The sequence below is a fragment of the Odocoileus virginianus genome, chromosome 16 (assembly GCF_023699985.2).
Source record: "Odocoileus virginianus isolate 20LAN1187 ecotype Illinois chromosome 16, Ovbor_1.2, whole genome shotgun sequence".
Classification (NCBI taxonomy): Eukaryota; Metazoa; Chordata; class Mammalia; order Artiodactyla; family Cervidae; genus Odocoileus; species Odocoileus virginianus.
This window is the reverse complement of record NC_069689.1, coordinates 58,105,952-58,130,590: the sequence shown is the minus strand read 5'-3', so window position 1 is coordinate 58,130,590 and position 24,639 is coordinate 58,105,952. Positions and strand designations below refer to the sequence as shown.

Sequence of the window (24,639 nt, the reverse complement as noted above, 5' to 3'; positions counted from 1 at the left end):
GCAGTTACACACAGGGTATGGAGGAGGCCCTGGGAGGGCATGGCAACCCACTCCAGGATTCTTGCCCAGAGAATCCCATGGACAGAGGAGCCTGGCAGGCTACGGTCCATGGGGTCGCAAAGAGTCGGACATGACTGAAGCACACACAAAGGGAGAAGGGTCCACTGCAATGCTTATAATAACATCTTGCTTTGTAGCAGAATCAATTACAAAAAAATTCTGGAATGCCCTATGTAAAATATTATACCGATCAACTTTATTGAAAGTGAATGCAGAGATGACGCAGCATAAAGAAATTTCCCCAGTATCAAAGCCTGGGTGACCTTTCCTTATTTATTACAAAGGGGAGGATCAGCCAGCAGGGCCGGTTACTTATTCTTGCTGAGGGTTCTCTGCTTTTCTGCGTGCTCCACAATCTTCTCTTCCACATAGAGACCCTTCCGCTTCCGCACTGCGTTCATGTACTTCCGGGCCTGGTTCTCGGAATCGGCCTTTTCCCCAAAGTGCAGGTACTCCTCCTCGGTGGTTGGTACCCAGAAGGGGTCGCTGGGGATGATCTTGTAAAGGAAGGTGACAGAATGTGCTAGATTAGACAACTATACTTTTATTCCCAGTGCCGATTCATACAGTCTTAGCTTAAGAAACGAATGCTAAGCAATGAAGAGGTAAGCTTGCTAGAAATGGTAATGAACAACCATGAACAAATGGAGGCAGATTCAATGAAACCTGTAATATACACGTTAGTCTTTACTCTTAGAGCCTTTATAGAACACTAATGAAGTAGGAAAACTATGACTTTTGAATAATGTAATAGGAAAAACTCTCCCCTACACTATGATATCCCTGGGTAGAGGTGTTTTTTCATTAATTTCGCCTTTGTCCTCAGCACAGATCAACCCATGGGTCTGTTCTTGACTATTAACGAGTTTTTGCTCCAAAATTCAGTGCAGTATTAGGAGGTCAGGATTGCCAACACGCTGACCACATTCTACAAAATTGGCTTTACCAATAAGGACAGTGAGATTCTGACTTTCATATGTCTTGTTCTTTTTGTTGTCTTTTCCTTATTTTCCAACTGGGCAGAAAGAGGTGGTATGTCTCAAGTGGTCTCAAATCTCAATACTCTTTTGTTTAAGACACAGAAATGAAGGAAGAATTTATTTTATAATAGTCAGTCTTCAATACAACAGTAGGAAATCTCTGTGGACCAGGAAGGGAGAGAAGAGAGCCCACAGTGATAAATGGAGGTACAAGCCCCATCCACTTCCCACAGGGAGTCAAGACAGGAATGGTCATGAGGGCCAGACTCTTACTGCCCACTGAGGATGGACGGGCCCAAAGCCACATACCCCAGGCATGTGGGGACCAGAACCACCTAGTCTTCTAGGGAGGTGGAGTAACTGTGTCTGTCTGGGGCTGTGGCTAGAAGTGACTAGCAGGTCACGAGAGAAAAGCCATCACCTTCTGAAGATGAGGCTCAGCCCATGCAGAGTCTGTGGTCCTGCATCATCCACACTGGAAAAGGCCCTGACCTGAGCCTCAGCCCTCAGGATGGCAGAGGAGGAGAGAAGCCCCGCGGCAAGTGACCCTGCCAGCGTGACTCTCCAAGGACAAGAGGAAATCCAGCACCACGAAAGACAGGCGCCAGACTCAACAAAAGGAGAACGAACAGTCAGAGAGAGAGAGAGAACAAGGCAATCTGAAGACAAAGTTCTAGGGAGTTCATGTAAAAATCCTCCAAGAAATAAAAGAGATGGGGGTGGGGAACAGCAGTCATAAAAGAGTAGGCAGTTGTGAAACAGAACTAGACCACATGTCACAGTCTCCTAAGTGTGTAAAAGCACAGACAGTGCCCTCAGGCTGCAGTAGTAGACATGAGGACTCAGGTGTCCTCAAGGTGTATGTCCACAGAGCATAAGCAACATCTCCAAGGGTGCCATCAGCAAAGGACTGGCAGGAGGCTGTTCAGTCAGTCACTAAGTCATGTCCAACTCCTTGTGACCCCATGGACTGCAGCATGCCAGGCTCCTCTGTCCTCCGCTACCTCCCAGAGTTTGCTTAAATTTATGTCCATTTAGTTGATGATGCCATCCAGCCATCTCACCCTACACTTCCCCCTTCTCCTGCCTTCAATCTTTCCCTGCATCAGGGTCTTTTCCAATGAGTGGCCTCTTCGCATCAGGTGGCCAGAGTGCTGGAGCTTCAGTATTAGCATCAGTCCTTCCAATGAACACTCAAGATTGACTCCCTTTTAGGACTGGCAAGTTGCTGGGGTCCTGCCCACTCCAGGTCTCATCTGACAAGGTAGCAGAGCAGTGCAAGGGGTAATGCTGCTGATCTGGAAGTCCCCACATGTGAGAGGACGTGGAGTGGCCAAGATGCTGGTAGCAGCCTGGGCGCAGGACAAAGGCAGCTCAGGTGGGGACTTCCAGAGATCAGTGGCTGCTGGAAAGATTCCTGAAACTGTTTGGTGCACCATGCTGGCTCTAGCAGCTAGATGAGACCGAACCAGGCAAGCCACTTCCCAGACAAGGTCACTGAGGCTCTAGAGGGCACTGTGCTGAAGCTGAGGTCCCACCCTCTCCCCACAGAAGGCCCTCTCTTTCTCGGAGAGGGGAAGGGGAAGAAGGTCAGGAAATGGACCATTTACTTGGGTGGTCATCCACAAACACTGTACTTGTAGGACACTAGTTCTAAGCCAGTCATTAGTGTCCCCCTCTAACTAGTTGGATGATAAACCCATCATGGAATATAAAGAAGCCACATGTTCTTAGCAGGTCTCAGCGGTAGCAGTGAATACATTTTTGTTGTTGTTCAGTCGCTAAGTCGTGTACAATTCTTTTTGACCCCGTGTACTGTGGCACGCCAGGCTTCCCTGTCCTTTACTATCTCCGGTAGTTTGCTCAAATTCATGTCCATCGAGTCAGTGATGCCATCCACCTCATCCTCTGCCACTCCCTTCTCCTCCTGCCCTCAATCTTTTCTAGCAGTAAGTGAGGGGCTGGTTGGGAGACAGCGGACTTGGACTGGCCAGTTTAAGACCAGAGAGTCCTTTTTTCAAGAATGCAGGACCCAGGAGCTTCAGAAGGGTCCCGTTTCCCCTCGGCACATATTTCTGAGGTTTGCTCAGTTTGCTTCCTGAGACTCTGGGGCTTCTGTATGTGTTCATCTCCTGCTGCCCAGGGACTTGCCTGACACAGGCCCAATTGCCTGCACCTTCTCTGTCCTGCACGGGCAGCTGATGTCTTCACCGGCACCCCTCCTGTACCTAGGTTCTTGCCCTGACATGTCGAACAAACTCTCAGGAGAGGGGAGATGGAGTACTCTTTGTCAGGAAGAGGCTAGCCTGGTTCAGCCCCATCTGACTGCAGTAGGGTCATTATGAATTTTCTTTGTGGGTGATGACAAGGTGACCCCAAAAACAGTACACGTGATGCTCACAGAAAAGCCTCTCTGAGGCAGGAGAGCAAAGTTTGCCATCAGTTTTGAAGAAAAGGTACTTCCTTCTAATTGGCTCACCCTGAATTCACGTGCCTGTGGGGAGGATATTTTTTGCATCTTCAGAATCTAAAGAGGACTTCATCTTCTAACTCACAGGAAGGAAGGCCCAAGTGCTAGTTGTTGCCCTGAGTGTTAAAAACAACAACAAAACAACAAAACTAGAAAATAAAAAAGCTTTGGGAGGTCTATTTCAACATTTTGCCCAGTCCTTCCTATGATTACAGCCAGCAGGTGGGAAATACCATGTCCACATTCCATGCCCGGTGCTGCTGCAATCACTTCTTCCTTACCCTGCACGGCCTTCAGTGCACCCCCTGGGGGAATCTCAGTATTAACAGGGAGACTCGAGGTTATGCTGACATACATGGAGAACAGCAATGACTGGTAATATTTCTTTCTGTGTCCCTTATTAGCTCCTTTTCTTCCTTTTTTGCAGAAGGGTAAAACATAGAAAGAGAAATTATGAGATTGCTGACTTCAAAGGTTTCCTCGTGGAAAATGCCTGTAATTTTATTTTCTCTCTTTTTCTGAAGCACTTTCTCTCAAAAGCTCTTGATTGTAAATTATATGGTGTGGTAGAATACAAATGAAAAACAGTGCCTTGGAGTGAGAAGCCAGATCTTAACAACTGTGTTATTTCTGAACCGAACTATGGCGGGGGGTGGCGGGGGGAGCGTGGGGGGCAGCGGGAAAAAAACTAAGACAGCCAGAAAATATCAGATCAGTAAAATTTAAGTGTAATGGATTTTCAAGACTTTCAAAGATTTGAAGCTTTGGGGAATGGGACCATGACAGGTGGCAAGGGGATGACAGAAGGATGGTACAAAACTGCAGCTAACTTTCTTGACTACACTTCCCCTACAGTTGTTTACTGAAGGATCGATTTGTAATAACAAGCTATAACTAAGCCTAAAACTAGTATTTTTAAAAAAACTACTATTAAGTACATAGGATTAACTTTCAACCCCCCACCTCTTTTTTCACATTTTGAGAAAGAAAACTGATGATTTTCATACCAACAAAAACTGCCTATTCGGTCAAAATTTGATGTTTTATATTAACTGTTCCTAAATACCTATTCTCTTTTTTCTTTGGTAATAGGTATTTTGGGTGGGCATACAGATGACTGAGGTTCTGCAGGGAGGGGTAGATCGTCACACCTTTTCTATAAAGCCCAAGACAGTAGGTAAAATAGACTGTGGGCCACACGGTCTCTGTCTTAACTAACAGAGTCCACTTGAAAGCAGTCATGTAAGATATGCAAATGAAGGGGTATGGTTATATTTTATTTACCAAAACAAGTAATGGGTCAGAGTTTGCTGACTCCTGGTGCTAGTGGCAAAGAAATCACCTGCCAAGGCAGGAGACCCAAGAGATGTGGGTTTAATACCTGTGTGGGAAGGGTCCCCTGGAGGAGGAAATGGCAACCCACTCTAGTATTCTTGCCTGGAGAATCTCATGGACAGAGGAGCCTGGTGGGCTACAGTCCATGGTGTTGCAAAGAGTCAGACTCAACTGAAGTGACTTAGCATGCATGTATGACCCGGGTAAGACCACACTGCAGGCCTCCTTGTCAGGTGGAGCCTTGCTTGACGTGCTGGATGACTTGTTCTGGGCAGTGGGATGAAGAGGAGTGACTTGGGCAGCATCCTCTTAAAGGGATGGAGTATGCCCTCTAGCTGTTCCTCGATCTTACTGGCTGGAATGCAGGGGTGATGGGAGGAGGTGGAATGGCTGCTCCAGACCACCAGTGGACAACGAGTACTGAGGGCAGCCCTGGACTCGAGAGAAACTTCTGCTTTATCTGAGCCACTCTGCTTTGGGATTCTTTCCACAGAGCAGCCTTATCAGTTTCATACACAATGTTATTTGCCAGTTGGGAAAAGATGAGAAGTTTTATAGATTTTAAAAAAAAATATGTGCACTACAGAATCACTTTCAAGGATAAGAGTGACTATAAGGTGATGAAGTATTTTAAACAAATAGAATAAGCGAATTCCAATACAGAACTCTTCCAATGATGGTGCCATTTCAAGAGCTCTGAATATGTGTCTTCCATCTGCATCTACAGAGAATCCCACTGATCACTCAACCTACACTCTCTTTGTTCTGATCAAACATCCTGTCACCCAGTTTTTTGCACCAGAGTTGAGCTAGGTCTTCTTAATGAGATGGACTCATCATCTCTTATGACATTCAGAAGCACGAGCTCCAAGTTCTGAAGGCTGTTTTCAGTAGCAGTAGCACAAGTGAAGAAAGTGTTTCATTTCTCAAGGTCATTACTTTGAAGTAGAGTAAGTCTTCTAAGTATCACTTTGCTGCACTGTCCTATAATCACACATCTGGTTGCTAGAACGTGTGGGAGACAATGCTGTTTTTCATTAGGAACATCAGTAGTATATTTATCCTGCTCCAATATGCTTGCCTCGAGAATCCCACGGACAGAGGGGCCTGGTGGACTTCAGTCCATGGGGTTGCAAAGAGTCAGACACAACTGAGTGACTAACGCTTTCACTTCTTGATAGACATAACTCTTCAGAAGCTCCCTTTATGAATCCATCCCTTCTATTTCTTACTGGTTTGTGCTCTTATGTAAAAGTTGAGTGCCAAAAACCAAAACCAAAAAGTGAGAAGTCCAGATAAGTGGGAAATTATTGCCCATAAGCATGGGGATTAACAAATAACTTACATGTTGTGTGCTACTGTTTCCTACATAATGAAGTCCAGCAGTGGTGTCTACTCAGACATAAGCCAGTAAAGCCACAGAAACATCATTTAGTTTTGAGGCAAAAATGCAAGAAAAATTTCACAGGAAATCACTGTTAAAAGGTAGCTTGTACCAACAACCAAAATATGTAATCTAAATTGGAACAATGTTAACTTTAGTTCTATCAAGCAAAAAGAATGTAACCTTCTTTTTTTAAGGAGAAGCAGACACAACTGGGTGTTCTGGACTAGCAACTAAATCTACAGATTTAGATGATATAAACTTGCCCAATTAAAATCAAATTTGCCCTGTCCAAGGTTAGTTTTTCTAAAGTGTCACCGTTCTTTACTCTTCCAGATTCACTTGACTAGAGAATTCATTTTAAGGAGAAAGCTCTCCCTCAATTATTTCCATTCCCCTGTATTGTCTAAATTTAAACTGTTCATTTGAAGTGTTCCAGAGAAGGGACCCAGTTGGCTAAAGAAAGTAAAAGAAGTGAGAAGAGCTTAGCACAGAACCTAAACCACAAGCTTTGTCTAAATTGTTTAAGGAATAAGTCTGGATTATTTGTTTGAAGTTGAGTTCCTTGTACTATACAGTAGGTCCTTGTTGGCTATCCATTTTAAATACAGCTGTGTATACATGTCCATCTCAAACTCCCTGATTATCCCTTACCCCGGTAACCATAAGTTTGTTCTCTAAGTGTACGTGTTTTGATGAGCCATTTTGTGCCACAACACCTGAAGCCCACAGGAGCCCTGAGTCTCCATAATGGGGACTGTAGAACATGAAACACAGAATAATTTAAAGTTCTCTCTTAATACTTAGGAGTATATCTACCTAAAGAAACAAAAGACCTATATATAGAAAACTATAAAACACTGATGAAAGAAATCAAAGAGGACACAAATAGAAGGAGAAATATACCGTGTTCATGGATTGGAAGAATCAATATTGTGAAAATGATTATACTACCCAAAGCAATCTACAGATTCAATGCAATTCCCTATTAAGCTACCAACGGTATTTTTCACAGAACTAGAACAAATAATTTCACAATTTGTATGGAAATACAAAAAACCTCGAATAGCCAAAGCAATCTTGAGAAAGAAGACTGAAACTGGAGGAATCAACCTGCCTGACTTCAGACTCTACTACAAAGCCACAGTCATCAAGACAGTATGGTATTGGCACAAAGACAGAAACATAGATCAATGGAACAGAATAGAAAGCCCAGAGATAAATCCACGAACCTATGGACACCTTATCTTCGACAAAGGAGGCAAGGATATACAATGGAAAAAAGACAACCTCTTTAACAAGTGGTGCTGGGAAAACTGGTCAACCACCTGTAAAAGAATGAAACTAGAACACTTTCTAACACCATACACAAAAATAAACTCAAAATGGATTAAAGATCTAAATGTAAGACCAGAAACTATAAAACTCCTAGAGGAGAACATAGGCAAAACACTCTCTGACATAAATCACAGCAGGATCCTCTATGACCCACCTCCCAGAATATTGGAAATAAAAGCAAAAATAAACAAATGGGACCTAATGAAACTTAAAAGCTTTTGCACAACAAAGGAAACTATAAGCAAGGTGAAAAGACAGCCCTCAGAATGGGAGAAAATAATAGCAAACGAAGCAACAAAGGATTAATCTCAAAAATATACAAGCTCAATTTCTGCAGCTCAATTCCAGAAAAATAAATGACCCAATCAAAAAATGGGCCAAAGAACTAAACAGACATTTCTCCAAAGACATACAGATGGCTAACAAACACATGAAAAGATGCTCAACATCACTCATCATCAGAGAAATGCAAATCAAAACCACAATGAGGTACCATTACACGCCAGTCAGGATGGCTGCTATCCAAAAGTCTACAAGCAATAAATGCTGGAGAGGGTGTGGAGAAAAGGGAACCCTCTTACACTGTTGGTGGGAATGCAAACTAGTACAGCCGCTATGGAGAACAGTGTGGAGGTTTCTTAAAAAACTGGAAACAGAACTGCCATATGACCCAGCAATCCCATTCCTGGGCATTCACACCAAGGAAACCAGATCTGAAAGAGACACATGCACCCCAATGTTCATCGCAGCACTGTGTATAATTTCCAGGACTGGAAGCAACCTAGATGCCCATCAGCAGATGAATGGATAAGGAAGCTATGGTACATATACACAATGGAATATTACTCAGCCATTAAAAAGAATTCATTTGAATCAGTTCTAATGAGATGGATGAAACTGGAGCCGGTAAGCCAGAAAGAAAAACACCAATACAGTATACTAACGCATATATATATATAATTTAAAAAGATGGTAATGATAACCCTATATGCAAAACAGAAAAAGAGACACAGATGTACAGAACAGACTTTGGGACTCTGTGGGAGAAGGTGAGGGTGGGATGTTCTGAGAGAATAGCATTGAAACAAGTATACTATCAAGGGTGAAAGAGATTACCAGCCCAGGTTGGATGCATGAGACAAGTGCTCAGGGCTGGTGCACTGGGAAGACCCAGAGGGATGGGATGGGGAGGGCGGTGGGAGGGGGGATCGGGATGGGGAACACATGTAAATCCATGGCTGATTCATGTCAATGTATGGCAAAAATCACTACAATATTGTAAAGTAATTAGCCTCTAACTAATAAAAATAAATGAAAAAAAAAATAAAGTTTTCTCTTTTAAGAAGCATAACTGTTTGCCTTTAAATGTTAGAAGTGCTTTTTCCCCAGAAGAAACATTAAGTTTCATTTTCAAAATATCTGTGGTTTTCTTACCTACAATATATCTTTGGAAGGGAAAAAAGGATTAAACGTTCTGTCTTAAATTTTACATCAAATGAAAAAAACTGAGTGTGTGTGTGTGTGTGTGTATTACAAAGCACATATAATCTCAGGTCTTCCAGTCTGGATGAAAAAATGCCATCTGCTTTGTCCTGTTCATCTGACCAAGCAGGACCAGATAAGACCAACCAGACTGGGAAGCGGTTGGCTCCCAGGGGTGCCCCCTGTGGGGAAGCACAGCCTGAAATGACAAGGAAGGAACTTGGATTTGGCTTCTTACCTCCCAGTGGCTGAATACCAGCTGTGGGCTGGCCAGGCCACTGGTCCTTTTCCGAATCTCATCGGCAAAGCCGAAGCTCTCAGCCACGGGCAGCACGGCCTTGATGATGAACATGTCTGTCCCCTCTTTCATCTCCTCCTGCAGCACTCGTCCTTCTCTCTTTGACAGGACAGCGTAGACCCGACCTGCAAAGCCACACATCTTTTAAATTCATCGACCAGTTACATGTCTTGAGCTGCACAGAGATGCAACTGTTCCTACACCCTCTTAACCCTCTACTAATGATTAACTTTGATCCCAGTAATTCTGGCTTACAAAGGCATGGTAAATATTCCAGCATTTATTTAAAAGGATAAGCGTGACAATCACAGAAAAATTAGAAACAAGTAACAAAAGGTGAAATCATCCCAAAGTGCATTACCCAAGACAATCCCCTCCACACAGCAAGGAAAGAGGGAGACCTTTAAAAGGACCCTGGATACACTGTCACTAGGAGCTGTCGTTGAGCATGAAATCCAATGAGTCAGTGTGACTGGGCTTTATAAATGTTACAAGTATTTTCACAATTACAAGACATGATTAATGTGATGATGATAATTATAATGATGACAAGCTATTTGGGCCTAGTAAGCAAGAAACTGGCACAATGACATTTTTATACTAAAAATTAAAGCATATATATATATGTGTGTGTGTGTGTGTGTGTGTGTGTGTGTGTGTGTATATATATATATATATAAATGCTTGCTCATATTTAAGCTGATAATATTTCAGTGGTACAAGAATATGGGTTTTATTCCCCGAAAACTGATTTTGTTTGGAATCTTTAACATCTGGTAAGAACTTTTGGCTTTTGGGCTTCCTGATGGCTCAGTGGTGAAGAACCCACCTGCCACGGCAGGAGACCTGTGTTCAATCCCTGGGTTGGGAAGATCCCCTGGAGGAGGAAATGGCAACCTACTCCAGTATTCTTGCCTGGGAAATCCCATGAACAGAGGAGCCTGGCGGGCTATAGTCCATGGAGTCATAGAGTCAGAAATGACTGAGTACACACAAGTTTTAGCGCCATGTCACAGAAATTCTAGCAAATCCTCTTGGTTAACACCTTTATTTCAGTTTCAGGGATAATTCTGCCCTCCACACAGAAGGGAGACAACCTCCCCTCTGACTGGCCTCTGTGTGAGCGCCACTGGGTGCTCCAGATACCCCTCCCATCAGTAAGCAGAACAAATTGCAAAGAGCAGAGATAAACCAAATATCATGGACAGTGGTGAGGAACTTGCTCGAATGAGGGGAATACACAGCCTCCTCCTTCAGCTACCACTTAGAGAAATTACTTCTAAGGACACACTAGTCTACAAACACGTTATCCTGGAGAATTCACATTGCAGTGAAGCAGAGCACAAGTCTCCTGGGACTACACCACAGGAGTCCTGGACTCTGCCATCCTCAACAACAGGGCAGGGAGCTGGTGTGGAGGTCGCCCGCCTTGACTTACATTTTACTTTTTAGACTATAAGCTGAGTGCACAGAGCAAAACTGTCTGAGCTGGCAAACTTTTCTCTCTGATTCAGATTTCCCCCTGGTGGTGGTGATGAGGAAGGAGAAAGGAAAACCAATGGCAGGAAACCCATTGTGTCACAAATAAAAACTTAAAAATTCTGATGGGCCTTCGCATCTCCAGGCTTAGCAGAAACCAAGTTAAAAACGGCCACAGTGATGACAGGGACACCTGTCCTCTTTTCTAACCCATTGAACACTGCCCCCCACCCCCGGCACCGTCCTCCCCATGTGCCCAAAGGGGCTGACACTGGCTTCTTCACTATGTGCTCTGTCTTCAACGGCCAGCTGCCCTGAGCTCTATTAAAACTGCTTCTTTTGAAGTTGCAGCCATTTTCATATTCCCCCAGGTGGCACAGTGGTAAAGAACCCCCTGCCATCACAGGAAGATGTGTGTGTGACCCCTGTGTTGGGAAGATCACCTGGAGAAGGAAATGGCAACCCACTCCAGTATTCTTTCCTGGGAAATCCCTTGGACAGAGGAGCCTGGAAGGCTGTAGTCGTGGGGTTGCAGAGAGTTGGATGTGACTGACAACTAACACACACACATCATCATCGACCTAAGTGTCTTTTCCTCAGTCCTCACTCTGCGTGACTTCTCTGCAGTTTCTGCAACTACTGATCAACTCTGACAAATCTCAACAATCTGAGGGCTACCTTCCTCTGACCCCTGGCCTTCTGACCATCATTCTACTGTCTATGACAATAATTCTTAAAGGCATGATTTCTTCCTAAGAGTATTCTTTGAAGCTCCAAGCTCTTCTCCAAACCACTTTCCTTTCAGAGAGCCCCTTCATTTCTCATTGGTGTGCTTTAAATGATTAACTTTATGTCTGGGATGCTTGGGACTCTATTTCTTAGCCAGGCCTCTCACTTGACCTCTGATCCCACATTTACTGAGACTGTGGCCCTCAGGGCATCTCCATGGTGGAGGGTGTGCTAAGTCACTTGGGTTGTGTCCCACGACCATATGGGCCTTTAAGCTGCTTGAAGACAGCATCAGCCTTCTCTCCTCCAGCGTTTCTCTGACGTGACCTTCCTTTCCTCTGGCATCCTGACCACTCTCCTGTTTGAACTAATATAACTTATTTACATAATTTTTAGAACACAGTATCTAGAACTGAAAGCAATATTTTAGGTACAGTGTGAAAAGCTCTTGAAAAAAGCAGAACAATTAGTGTCTTTATTAGTGATTCCCCTCTGGGCTATGTAAGAGTTGCCTGAAATTCATGAGGGAAAAAAATTCACTGGAATTAGCCAGCGTGTGAACTAATCATCTTTATTTACTCTGCCACCTCATTCTAAGGGAAGTTTTAAGGTGGTTTATGCAAGTTTAGCCAAAACAAGGGGATAGGGCGGGAGAAAGAATGAGTAAACTGGGGTAAATGCACCATGAAGAGGTGGGCCAGTGGGGATGAGCCGACTGACTCCGTCCCACTGCAGAGGTTAGAAGCTCTTCCCCTACCTTCACGGGTCACGCCAGCAGGCATGGATCAATAATTGTAACTGAAACTGAACGTAATTAATCATGCAAATTTGGCCCATTTCATCTTAATTCTGCTAAAACTAAAAAACTGGGACACAGTGATGGATCATTGAACAAAGGAAAACAGTCACAATAAAAAAAAAAAAACCTAGATACACTTGAAGCTCATGACAGGTGTGTCCAATCCTTGGGAGCACTCCGGGACCCTCTGCACAGCCGCTGTTCGGCTGGGAAACACATGCAGCGCATCAACGAGGATTTGTGAGCCTGTGGCCCCTGACTGGGAATATCCTGATGCCCTCTTGACTGGGCATCTGCTCCATTACCCCAAGTCGTTCATTCACTCACTCAAAGGAAACTCACTGTGCGCCCAATTGTATGCAAGGCAGCAGGGGAGAGGCATCCTCCAGGATAGACGCCAGCAACACAAAGGTTAACTGCCTGGACTGGTTGTGATCAGGACTCCGGTTTTAGTGACTACACTATAAATGTCTCAGCCTGTACTCCAGGCCCTTTATGACCTGGCAGGAACCCAACAGCCCAGCTCCTGAAACGGCCAGACCCTAGTGCACGGACCCTACACTCTTAGCCAAGACAAACCGTGCACTGCCCACAGGACACATTTGAGGTTTTTCCACTCTGAGCTCAGTTTCTCCAACTCGGAGCACACTCGGCCAAACTTTACAGTCAAATCCTTTCCATTGTTTAAAGCCCATTCAAAAACAACTTGTTCCACGAAGCGCTCTGTGAGATCCTAAGCTCAAAATAATCTCTTCACCATTTGGGCCTCACTGGGCCTCATCTGTTCTTTTGTGGCATTATAGATACTTAGGTATCAATACATTTTTTCTTCTTCCACACTAGGCAGTAAGATTGGTTTGCAGATTCTACAATCTTTAGAGCCGAAGTCTGGCAATTAAAGTTGACTTTTTTCTTTTCTTTTCTTCTGAATTAGCAAAGGAGGCAGTGGATCATAGCAATGTTTTCTCTAATAGGAAACAACATGAATTTCCAATGTGGGGATGATGGGAAGTAAACTATAGCATATCAGATTGATAGGATATCATGCAGAGATTAAAATGCAAATTATGACTACTAAGTAGCCAAAAGGAAGTGTGTTTATAAAGTAAACAACAAATGTAAAAAGCAAAACACCTAGTAGCCTCTAGCATAATACACAACAGCTACGCAAAATGTACTACTGTGGACAAAGATTGTACAAGAAAATGAAAAACAATGGGTTTATTTCCAAGAAGGAAGATTTTTCTTTCATCTTATGGTTTCTGTTACTGTTGGTGACACTTGTGGTTTAACTTCAACTAAACACACACACACACACAGAAATCGGTGGGCACCTCTTATTCCTACTAGACTAACTTCTCTTCCTTTTGTCATAGAACACCCAGACTGCTAAATCAAGCCAGTACGGTTGACAGGATGCAGATGGTCTTCAACCAAACATGAGATAAAGTGCATGTGGACACAGTGGGGAGTGTGGGCTGGTGGCTATAAGATAGATGGATTCAGCCACAATCTATAGGAAATGGATGTTAACCCTCACTCCCACGCAGGATGGATGTCCTGAGTTTAGAAGGGTCAGTGCTCACAGCTCTGTCCTTACTATGATAATCAGCTACTTAAAAACCCAGAAGGCATGGGATCAAATCCCAAGCTGACATGAGCTGGCAAAGGTAATAAATACTTCGACAGGATTAGGATAACTATCTAAGAACCCAATTTAACAAGACACAGTGTGGGTAAACACAAGGTTTCACTGTTGGGTTCAGTCAACCAGTGGCCAGGATTAGAAACATAGTGCTGCATTTGCTATTGTTGGCGGTTAGTCGTTCAGTCATGTCCAACTCTTTACGACCCCAGGGACTGTAGCCCACCAAGCTCCTCTGTCCATGGGATTCTCCAGGCAAGAATACTGGAGTGGGTTGTCCATTTCTGTTTCCAGGAGATCTTTCCAGACCAGGGATAGAACCTGCATCTCCTGCACTGACAAGCAAATTGTTTACCACCCAGGAAGCCCCATTAATGCTGCAGAGCAGTTCCTAGAAAACCAACTAGAAAGGCGTTTAAGTTCAATAGAAGTTTCTGGTGCTGCGGACAAAGACAATTTAATATCTAGTTGATAAACACAAAATTACTCCATCCATCAAAGCTTATTTCAAAGTTCTGTCACTTTCAAAAGACTTACCTGGTTTTGAATTTTGCTATCCAAATGTCTCATAAAATTTCGCCAAAAATTTGTACTTATTCACTAAATTCAATTGTATTTTACTAATTTTTTTTTACAAAATCAAGCTCTTGTCACCTTAACTCATCTCTCAAAACAGGAACCATGCTTAACACAGCATTAGCATACATAGTTCAATGAATTTTTGTTGCATTGAATTATAAAACGCTGGTGAAATACAAAAACAATTACAACTATGAGATAAAAATAGGTTTTTAAATGTAAAGAGTAATACTAAGTAGGCTTCTGATACATTAAAATACATATATTTATAACAGTATAAGCATTTATCCCTAAAATAAGACAGAACGACAGTAATTGTAGATGTGATTAAACTAATACTATCTAAGAGAAGTCATTTTTTATATGTGAAGTTTTCACGCAAAGATAAAAAACAATGAAGAGCAAGAATGACAGATGTAAATAGTTGGAAGAAGAAATATGAAGAGAGACAATTTACCAGTTACATGATGATCAATTAAAAACACAAACCAATTCTGACATCTATTCAAGCCCATTAAAAAAAATTTTTCATGGGTTAAAAAAATTCTAATAAAACTACACTGCTAGTTAAGTAGATTTTGCAAGTAAAGAAGGTCATTTTCTTGGTATTATTTCCCCAGACAAAACAATTTTAAGATGATTATTTTTTCTGTAATATTTCCCATTTTGACCATAAGCAATTCTACACATTTATAAAAGGATTTCTAATTTCAACAATCTGTGTAAAAAAAATTTTAAGAGACTAACTCATCTTACTAAATAAAAAAGGCCTGAGCTCGTCCTTTTGCCAATTTTTGCCAATTCTTGGAGAGTTAAAGCAACTGGAAGGCTTCCCTGGTGGCTCAGTGGTAAAGAATCTGCCTGCAATGTAGGAGATGAGGAGTCAGTCTCCAGGCTGAAGTCTTCCTGGAAGATCGCTGACCATCCAGGTAGGAGGCAAAAAGTCTCAGGAATATAGAGATCTCCTCATTTCTTTCTCCAGTCGTAGGTGGTGATTTAGAAAGAAAAAGCAAAATGTAAGAGAACACAAGACCTGACTACCCTGACAGACCTCCGGTACTAAAAACCGATTATCACAGCCAAAGCATCCCCCAAACAAGAGAAAACAGGTTTAGGAGTAATTCTCTAGTTTAAGAAGGCTTCAAACCAATTAAAGAAAACAAATTCCAGATCAAATCTAAACACAGTTTTTTCTAAGGCAGTGGGTAGGGCAGTCAGTCAGTCTCTGAGAAATGTGTAATGAAGGCCAACCAGTGACACTGGTACAAACTGTGTACAGTGGACCCTTGAACAGCACAGGTCTGAACTGTGTGGGTCCACTTATACATGTGTTTTTCTAAGTACATACTATGCTGTTGCTGTTTGGTTATTCAGTTGTGCCCGACTCTTTATGACCCCATGGGCCTCTGTCCATGGGATTCTCCAGGCAAGAATACTGGAGTGGGTGCCATTTCCTTCTCCAGGATCTTTCCAACCCAGGGATTGAACCTGTGTCTCTTACGTCTCCTGCTTTTGCAGGCAGATTCTTTACCACTGAGTCACTAGCGAAGCCCAAGCACATCTTACAGTACTACACAACCTGCATCTGAATACACATATAGGGAAGGCCAACTTTAAAGTAATATACAGATGTTCAGCTGCATGGTCAGTCAGTGCCCATAATCCCCGTGCTGTTCAAGGGTCAACTGTACTAACCCTTCTCCATGTTCACAGTTGAGATTTGTACCTGGATAAGGCAAGGCAAAGACGAGCTCTGCTTTTAAGGGAGAAGAAGGCAAAGAACCCTGAGGGCTGAGATAAGCATCTCTTCCTAGAAAATGTCAGAACTGACTCTGCTGGCCAAGTGGAAAGTGCCTGGTGAAGATCAAAGAGCAGGATGACAAGAGATGCTCCAAGGACTGTGGAGCACAGGCAGGGCCCTGGTGGTGATCTCCTAACACAAACGAACACATGAGCACAGAGGACAGACTTCACAAAGGTGACTCAACGGTCTGCTGGGGACTTCTGGTAAATGCCAACAGCTGATCCTGCCTTCGTTTGCTGTGCTGAAAAAGCTGTCTTCTCAGAAAGGTCAAATGCTGCTCCGAATGGATAACACAAGGAGAAATGGCAGTTTGGCGAGGAGACATGTGTTCCTGTTACCCTTGGGAGTGCAGTGGAGAGACAGGCAGGCACAGACCTACCTGGACCCTGGGGCCTGAGAAGATCATTTCAAACACACAAAGGAAAAGAAAAAAAAAAAAAAAAAACAGTTTTCAGGATAACAAACCCTAAGATGAAACTCCTTTTTGGGAGTAATGAGAGTCTGAAAATATCAATCATGAATGATCCCAATGAGAAAAAAAGAAGGAAAAATCCTCCCCACCCAAAATAAAGCTGTCAGGTCACAGGAGGTGCCTGCTATGCCTCTGACTCCTGTTTTAAGAGGACACACACGGGAGATGGGAGAAGAAGAGGAAGATAGCAACTAAGACTGAGGGATGGGGGCGGGGGGGGGGGGCACCGTATGTCCCGGATGGTGAAAACTAGAATAAGGTGAGCTGACCAAAATTACAGTTATAAGCAACAAAAGGGTCTTTTCCATGACTTTCAGAACAAGAACGAGACACACTTACAACGAGACACACTTACAACGTGGAGAGGCTACTGTAATGTTAACAGAGGACAGCGGGATAGCAGAGGCTGGTTCTCCATACCTATGTTAACTCCATTTTCCCCAACAAGGAGACTGGAGAAGAAACCAGAACAAGTAGAACAAACCTCACACAGGAAATGCTGAAGTTCAAGACAGCTGAGAAGTTGACAAGCAACTTCTTAAATCTTCTTGACCCTTCTCAAACAAGTTCAAGTCTCCAAGACCAGAAATGTATCCTGTGGTCCTAAAGAAATCTGCCCTTTTCAGAAATTATGCATAGCAGGGTAGCTGCCAAACTACACACTAAGTGACAAACTCTTTAAGGATAAAGGCACTGGATTCCATGAACTACAGACTAGAAAATCATATGCTAATTTCTTACAAAATTTTAAGAAAACATAAAGATTTGTATATATTTATACAAGCATGAGTTAAATGAAGACATGGACTTTCTAACACAAAGTTGTTATCAATCTAAGCTTATTTCTTCTTATAACATGGCTAGTAAGTTGGTAATGAGGGGAATGCTATATATAGAAAGGACCTCAACTTCATCAGAACATCTGATTCACTACTTTCCACTACTTTTTTTTGGCATCATGGGGCATGCAGGATCTTAGTTGCCTGACCAGGGATTGAACCTGTACCCCCCTGCAGTGGAAGTGTGGAGTCCTAATCACTGGCGTGCCAGAAAAGTCCCTGATTCAATACCTAGTGACCTTCCTTTCTCACCAGGACACATTAAAAAAAAAAGAGAGAGAGAGAAACGAATCACTGTGTTAAGATTATGATGTTGAGAATTTTCTTGGCCTTAAAAAAACCACCAAACTTCCTTCATTATTATTATAATGTTTATTACTATTTTACACACACACACACGAAATCTAAGAAAAAAAAATTATATAGACCCAGTTTACTCATATGTAAATACAGGGGTTCTAGTAGGACTATATCACTTCAGTTACTGAAATTTAAATCCAGCTTTTTGGGGAACAAAATAAGGACAACCACAAAAAAAAATTATTAAAAAAAGAAGTGAAGCTGATCCTAACTCCTCACAAGTTAATGACAAGATGCAACTGCTGAGACTGTGTTAAAAGAACGTTGTGCCACCCATGGGAGGTAACAGCGTGTCTGTGTTCGGTCCTGGTGAGATAGTATCTTAGGTTGCTTAATTTAAGAGGGAGGCTGACCAAATAAAGTATGTCTAAAGGACAGCAACTGAATTGATGAAAGGATTAAAAAAAAAAATTCATATCCTGAAAACCAGCTGAAGGACATGGAGAGTTTTCCCCTGGATGTAAAACTAGAAAATAAATGCTCCCCTCAAACATATGAAGTGCTATGCATGTGAGAGGGATCAATGATGGGATGAATGGCAAGATACTGACAGGAAACAAGACTTTTTGCTCAACATGAGAAATAAACTGTTTAATCTCAGAACTGGCTGTGAGCTACTCATCCACAGAAGTATTCAAACAGAGCACCTGTCAGGGTAGGAGAGATAGGAAGATACCTCTGAAGTCTTCTTCAAGGATCTGAAGGAATAAAGACTAGTTGGCTCTAATTCTACCTTTACCTTTTAAATTAAGATGGTTAAGTTGGCTTAAAACTCAACATTAAAAAAAAAAAAAAACACTAAGATCATGACATCTGGCCCCATCATTTCATGGCAAATAGAAGGGGAGAAAGCGAAAACAGTGACAGATTTTCTTTTCTTGGATTCCAAAACCACTGCAGACAAGGACTGCAGCCATGAAATTAAAAGACACTTGCTCCTTGGAAGAAAAGCAATGACAAACCTAGAAAGCATATTAAAAAGCAGAGATATCACTTTGCCAATGAAAGTCCATATAGTCAAAGCTATGGTTTTTCCAGCAGTCATGTATGGATGTGAGAGTTGGACCAGAAAGAAGTATGAGTGCCAAAGAACTGATGCTTTCGAACTGTGGTGCTGGAGAAGACTCTTGAGAGTCCCATGGACAGCAAGAAGATCAAACCAGTCAATCCTAAAAGAAATTAACCCTGAATATTCACTGGAAGGACAGATGTCGAGTTCCAAAACTGCGGCCACCTGATGAGAAGAGTCAACTCCTTGCAAAAGATCCTGATGCTGGGAAAGACTGAAGGCGAAGAGGGCAGCAGATGAGATGGTTAAATAGCACCACCGACTCAATGGACATGAGTTTAAGCAAACTCCAGGAGACAGTGAAGGACAGAGGAGCCTAGTGTGCTGCAGTCCATGGGGATGCAAAGAGCTAGACGTGACTCATCGACTGGACAACAATAACAACTGAAATGTGAAGAAAATCTGGGAATGGTCTAGACCAGTGTTCGCTGAACTCAACGATGGATTCCGAGAGGTATTAACAGGATGCCATACTCAAGGTAGGCTGAGAAACACTGCGTGTTCCAGGCCATATCGGCAGATCTGACACCTGGCACACACTGACTTTAAGCCATCCAAGGGTAGCCGAATCTCTGTGCCTTTGTTTAGCTCAACTGGTTTTTTTTTTTTTTTTTTTATACCAATTAATCATTTATTTCAGGACATAATATACTATTTAGACCCAAGGACAATACTAAATCATAACCCTGTTAAATATCTATAGGATATTTTATTTTTGTGAAGATAGGTCCTTAAAAACTGGACAGATTAATAATATAACAAATATCAAAATCAGATGAAAAATATGTATTGCTCTCATTCACTCTGTCCTAATGTTAAAGATATTACAAAGATACACAGATTATCATCATGCTGTTCTTTTGGGAGGCTATATTCAAACTGACAAAAAGGTGTTGTCAAAGGGATCTTTCTCTGATTTTTGCGAAGAAAAACAGTCCAAATTGTATTCTTAATGCTACGTGATTTAACTGTATCATACTTAGCACATGGTATTATTATTTCTCCTACTGGAGCAAGTTCTCATTTTCTCAAAGCCTTTCCCCCAGCTTTTCTAGAAATAAAGCTTAAACATCATTTGTTTCAAGCCTTCAAAATAAAGTTAACCTCATTTATACAGGTACCAGGTTGGTATACTCATATATATATTTTCCAAATTGCAGGCTAAGCAAAGGCATGCATTTAGAGCTGTATTAATATATTGAAGCAAAAGACAATCCAACTTAATATCAAGAGAAATTGTGACCTTCCATGTAGTGTTTGATAGAGAAAACACTGATTCTGACACATTGTCTTATTTTATTCAAAGAGCAGTCTGTTCACACATGGTCCAAGAACACTTGAATAATAAAGCAGATATAATCACATGTTAAAAATTGGTCTTCAAACATCATAGCCAATGATGCCACGCTTGCCTATGATCTTGCCAACATAAAACCACATCCACACCTCAGTGGCCACCAAACCATTCAGTAGAGCTTCCTTAACAGTGAGCTGTTTGAAGCTACCGGTTTTAGCACTGTTGATAATTTTTTTCAAGCTCTGAATTGCTGTAGGGATCTCAGCAGGGGTTGGAGGAACCAGCTCAACCTTGGCATAGTACCAAAACGTGGCCAATCGAGGCTTCGAGTAAGTCACAGCAGCGTTGACCAGCGCCGGGGCCTTCTCCGCGAGGTTACGGACAAACTGGGCCATGGTACTAGGACGGAGAGCCCATCGCCCCGACTCAGCTCAACTGTTTTTAAAACGCTGCTATGGGTGCTCAATTCCTTTCACAAGAACTTTACTGTGATGCAAGTCTAAATTTCTTTTGGGGGGAAAAAAACCCCAACAACTTAGATTTATGCTTTTAGCAATTAATTAGCAAAAGAACCAAACTAAAAGGAATGCAGAGTAAGCACAAACTGACTCAAAGGACCTCAAGGCTAGAGAAAATCCAGCAGTTTTGTCCACTTGCTCAACCAGCGCAGGATCCTCCGTCTGCCCTCCTCACTGCAAAGCAGCTCCATGATCTCAGGAGGGTTAGAGAACTACTGGGTGCCAGGCCTGGTTCTGGGGCCTGTATTTGTGTTCTCATGTTACTTTCCACAACTTCCAATGAGTTATTACCTTCCTTTTTCAGAGGTGAAGAAAGTAAGTCTCAATGAAGTCAAATCTTTCAAAAGTCAAAATAGCTACTGAGTCCCAGGTTCAATGTCTCCTAAAGAAATCCTAAACATTCTTCTCCCAAAGAGAGGAAAAATCAGGAGTGGCATTTGGTAATAATGTTAGCAGTGGATAAAGTCCTCAAGTCTCCTCAGAAGAGACCCAGAATTCACAGAAGCCCTTTGGGTTAGGGGCACAAGAGTGTTGTCTGACTCTTTGATCATTGTCACAACTTTGCTTACCCACATTGATATGGCGATTCCCTTGTGAAAAACTACTGCACATGTTTGGATGGTAATGTATATGAGCAGTTTAAACCTCATTTACCAGACCTTTCATTACAGAAATGAGTCTTTCTACTTTTGCAGAATAAAATATCCTTAGTTGTCCAACTTTCACTCCCTTGCCCCCGAGATTTTTATTTTACATTTAAGGCCTCTGGCTTTGCAAGATCTTGCTGTTGTTTAGTTGCTTAGTCACGTCTGACTCTTTGTGAACCCATGGACTGTAGCCTGCTAGGTTCCTTTGTCCCTGGGATTCTCCAGGCAAGAATACTAAAGTGGGATGCTGTTTCCTTCTCCAGAGCATTTTCCCAACCCAGGGATCAAACCTGCATCTCCTGCACTGGCAAGAGGATTCTTTATCACTGAGCCACCTGGGAAATCCCATTCTAAGATCTTGTGCCATGTGCTCAGTCACTCAGTTGTGTCTGACTCTTTGTGACCCCAGGGACTACAGCCCACCAGGCTCCTCTGTCCATAGAATTTTCCAGGCAATGAAAAGACAGCTCTCAGATTGGGAGAAAATAATAGCAAATGAAGCAACAGACAAAGGATTAATCTCAAAAATATACAAGCAACTCTTGCAGCTCAATTCCAGAAAAAAAATGACCCAATCAAAAAATGGGCCAAAGAACTAAACAGACATTTCTCCAAAGAAGACATACAGATGGCTAACAAACACATGAAAAGATGCTCAACATCACTCATTATCAGAGAAATACAAATCAAAACCACAATGAGGTACCATTACATGCCAGTCAGGATGGCTGCTATCCAAAAGTCTACAAGCAATAAATGCTGGAGAGGGTGTGGAGAAAAGGGAACCCTCTTACACTGTTGGTGGGAATGCAAACTAGTACAGCCGCTATGGAGAACAGTGTGGAGATTTCTTAAAAAACTGGAAATAGAACTGCCACATGACCCAGCAATCCCACTTCTGGGCATACACACTGAGGAAATCAGATCTGAAAGAGACACATGCACCCCAATGTTCATCGCAGCACTGTGTATAATTCCCAGGACTGGAAGCAACCTAGATGCCCATCAGCAGACGAACGGATAAGGAAGCTATGGTACATATACACAATGGAATACTACTCAGCCATTAAAAAGAATCCATTTGAATCAGTTCTAATTAGATGGATGAAACTGGAGCCCATTATACAGAGTGAAGTAAGCCAGAAAGATAAAGACTGATACAGTATACAAACGCATATAAATGGAATTTAGAAAGATGGTAATGATAACCCTATATGTAAAACAGAAAAAGAGACACAGATGTACAGAACAGACTTTTGGACTCTGTGGGAGAAGGCGAGGGTGGGATGTTTTGAGAGAACAGCATCGAAACATGTATATTATCTAGGGTGAAACAGATCACCAGCCCAGGTTGGATGCATGAGACAAGTGCTCGGGCCTGGAGCACTGGGAAGACCCAGAGGGACTGGGTAGAGAGAGAGGTAGGAGGGGGGATAGGGATGGGGAATACATGTAAATCCATGGCTGATTCATGTCAATGTATGACAAAAACCACTACAATATTATAAAGTAATTAGCCTCCAACTAATAAAAATATATGGAAAAAAAAAAAAAAAAGGATTTTCCAGGCAAGAATGATGGAGTTGGCTGCCATTTCCTAGTCCAATGGCTTGTCTTTCCTGTTGGTAAAAGATGCAGGAACCCTACATGGCTGGAGCCCCACACCTTGATAAAAGTGAGAACACAGAAGCTGTGACAAGGATGGTATCAGCCCCTCTTGGGCCCCTTAATTGCGAGCTACCCTTTCCTTTGGCTTGGGGAGTCTCCAATATTCTCTCCAGGGTCCTTCTTGCCTCACCCCATCGTGGCCTACCTCGAGGGACTCAGAGCCTGAGTTTGGGGCTGTGTGCTAATGCATGCAGGGTGGCCACAGTGAGGTGGCTAAGATCTTAGTTCCTTGAAAAATCAGACAACAAAATATAGCTTCTGTGAAAACATATTAAATGAGTTTGGTTTCCTAATCTACAAGAGGTCACTACTACTCAGGGCACCTGTCTTTCCCTCTCCCGCCTTACCGAGAACATCGCTGGTGGCCATGATGTCGCATGTGTACATCGCTGCCATCAGTCGCTGCGGCTTCACCTGCAGTGCGTAGCGACAGGCTTCCTTCATGGTGGCTATGAGCTGCCCTGAGAAGGGCCCGTAGCAGTCAGTGAGTGGAGACTCTCCTCTCTGGGAAGCCCTTTTCTCAAAGGGCTCAGAGCCATCGTCTTGCAGCTCCTGCTGTTTGTCTCCATCTGAGCAGGGTGTCACCTTCCCCCTGTCCCTCCTTCGTCAGATCACCCGGTTCTTGACTCTGTTTATTACTTGCTGTCTGTTCTTCAAACTTACTCAGGTCCCATTTTTCCAGGACGAAACACACACCCATGAGCGGCTCCTCGCACATGGGGCCGGAGAGGGTGGCTAGCTGGAAGCCGCTCACAATGCTGTTGCCCAGGTCTCGGTACCGACTGGCTTCTTTTGAAGCTTTGCCATCGAAGCCTGTCCACACTGAATTCTGAAAATCCTCACTTTTATTTACTAGTATGTTGGGCCCACATTTTCTTGGGCCAAATGACCAGATTTGGTCCACTGTGTTCCTCCACTTCCTCCCGGTGAGGTGGTGCTCGAGCTTTCCTTTGAATTCCCAGATTTTCTCTTGGGTCTTCTGATGGATCATCTGAGAATTATTTTTGCCCTCGTTTAGAGAGGACGTTAACTGCTCCATAGAACGAATCAGGTCACTGCTTTCTTCTAGAATCTGAGTGACCTCCTCTGGGAGCGGCAGGGCTCGGACGCTGAGAGTGGCAAGTTTGTTGGGAGTCGTCATGGTGATGAGCCCATCGGAGTCAACCTGGATTCCTTCAGGGATTTTGCTCTGATCCTCCTTTGTTTGGTGGATGACCGCAACTTTCTGTTGTTTGCCAATTTCTTCATTGACCATGTCGACTTTCGGGGGTTTTGTGATTGTTTCTCTGAATGGAATGATGGGTTCAGATACACTGATTTGAATCTTTGCAAACCTACAAAGTTGAGAGGAATAACACAAGGTTATCATCAAAATGGCATCAGAACG

General features: G+C 42.9%; 1 protein-coding gene and 1 pseudogene across 1 annotated transcript in view; both read right to left on the bottom strand.

Annotated features, from left to right (window-relative positions):
• Positions 1 to 234: 234 nt before the first annotated feature.
• EFL1 (elongation factor like GTPase 1) overlaps positions 235 to 24,639 on the bottom strand; it is a 46,775-nt gene continuing 22,370 nt past the window's right edge. The window contains 4 exon segments of the mRNA XM_070477530.1: positions 235 to 557; positions 9,288 to 9,472; positions 23,600 to 23,828; positions 23,830 to 24,586. Of these exon segments, the coding sequence (XP_070333631.1) occupies positions 369 to 557; positions 9,288 to 9,472; positions 23,600 to 23,828; positions 23,830 to 24,586 (1,360 nt within the window). The 3' untranslated portion in view covers positions 235 to 368.
• Positions 19,973 to 20,859, bottom strand: LOC110141942 (ATP synthase subunit g, mitochondrial pseudogene; annotated as a pseudogene).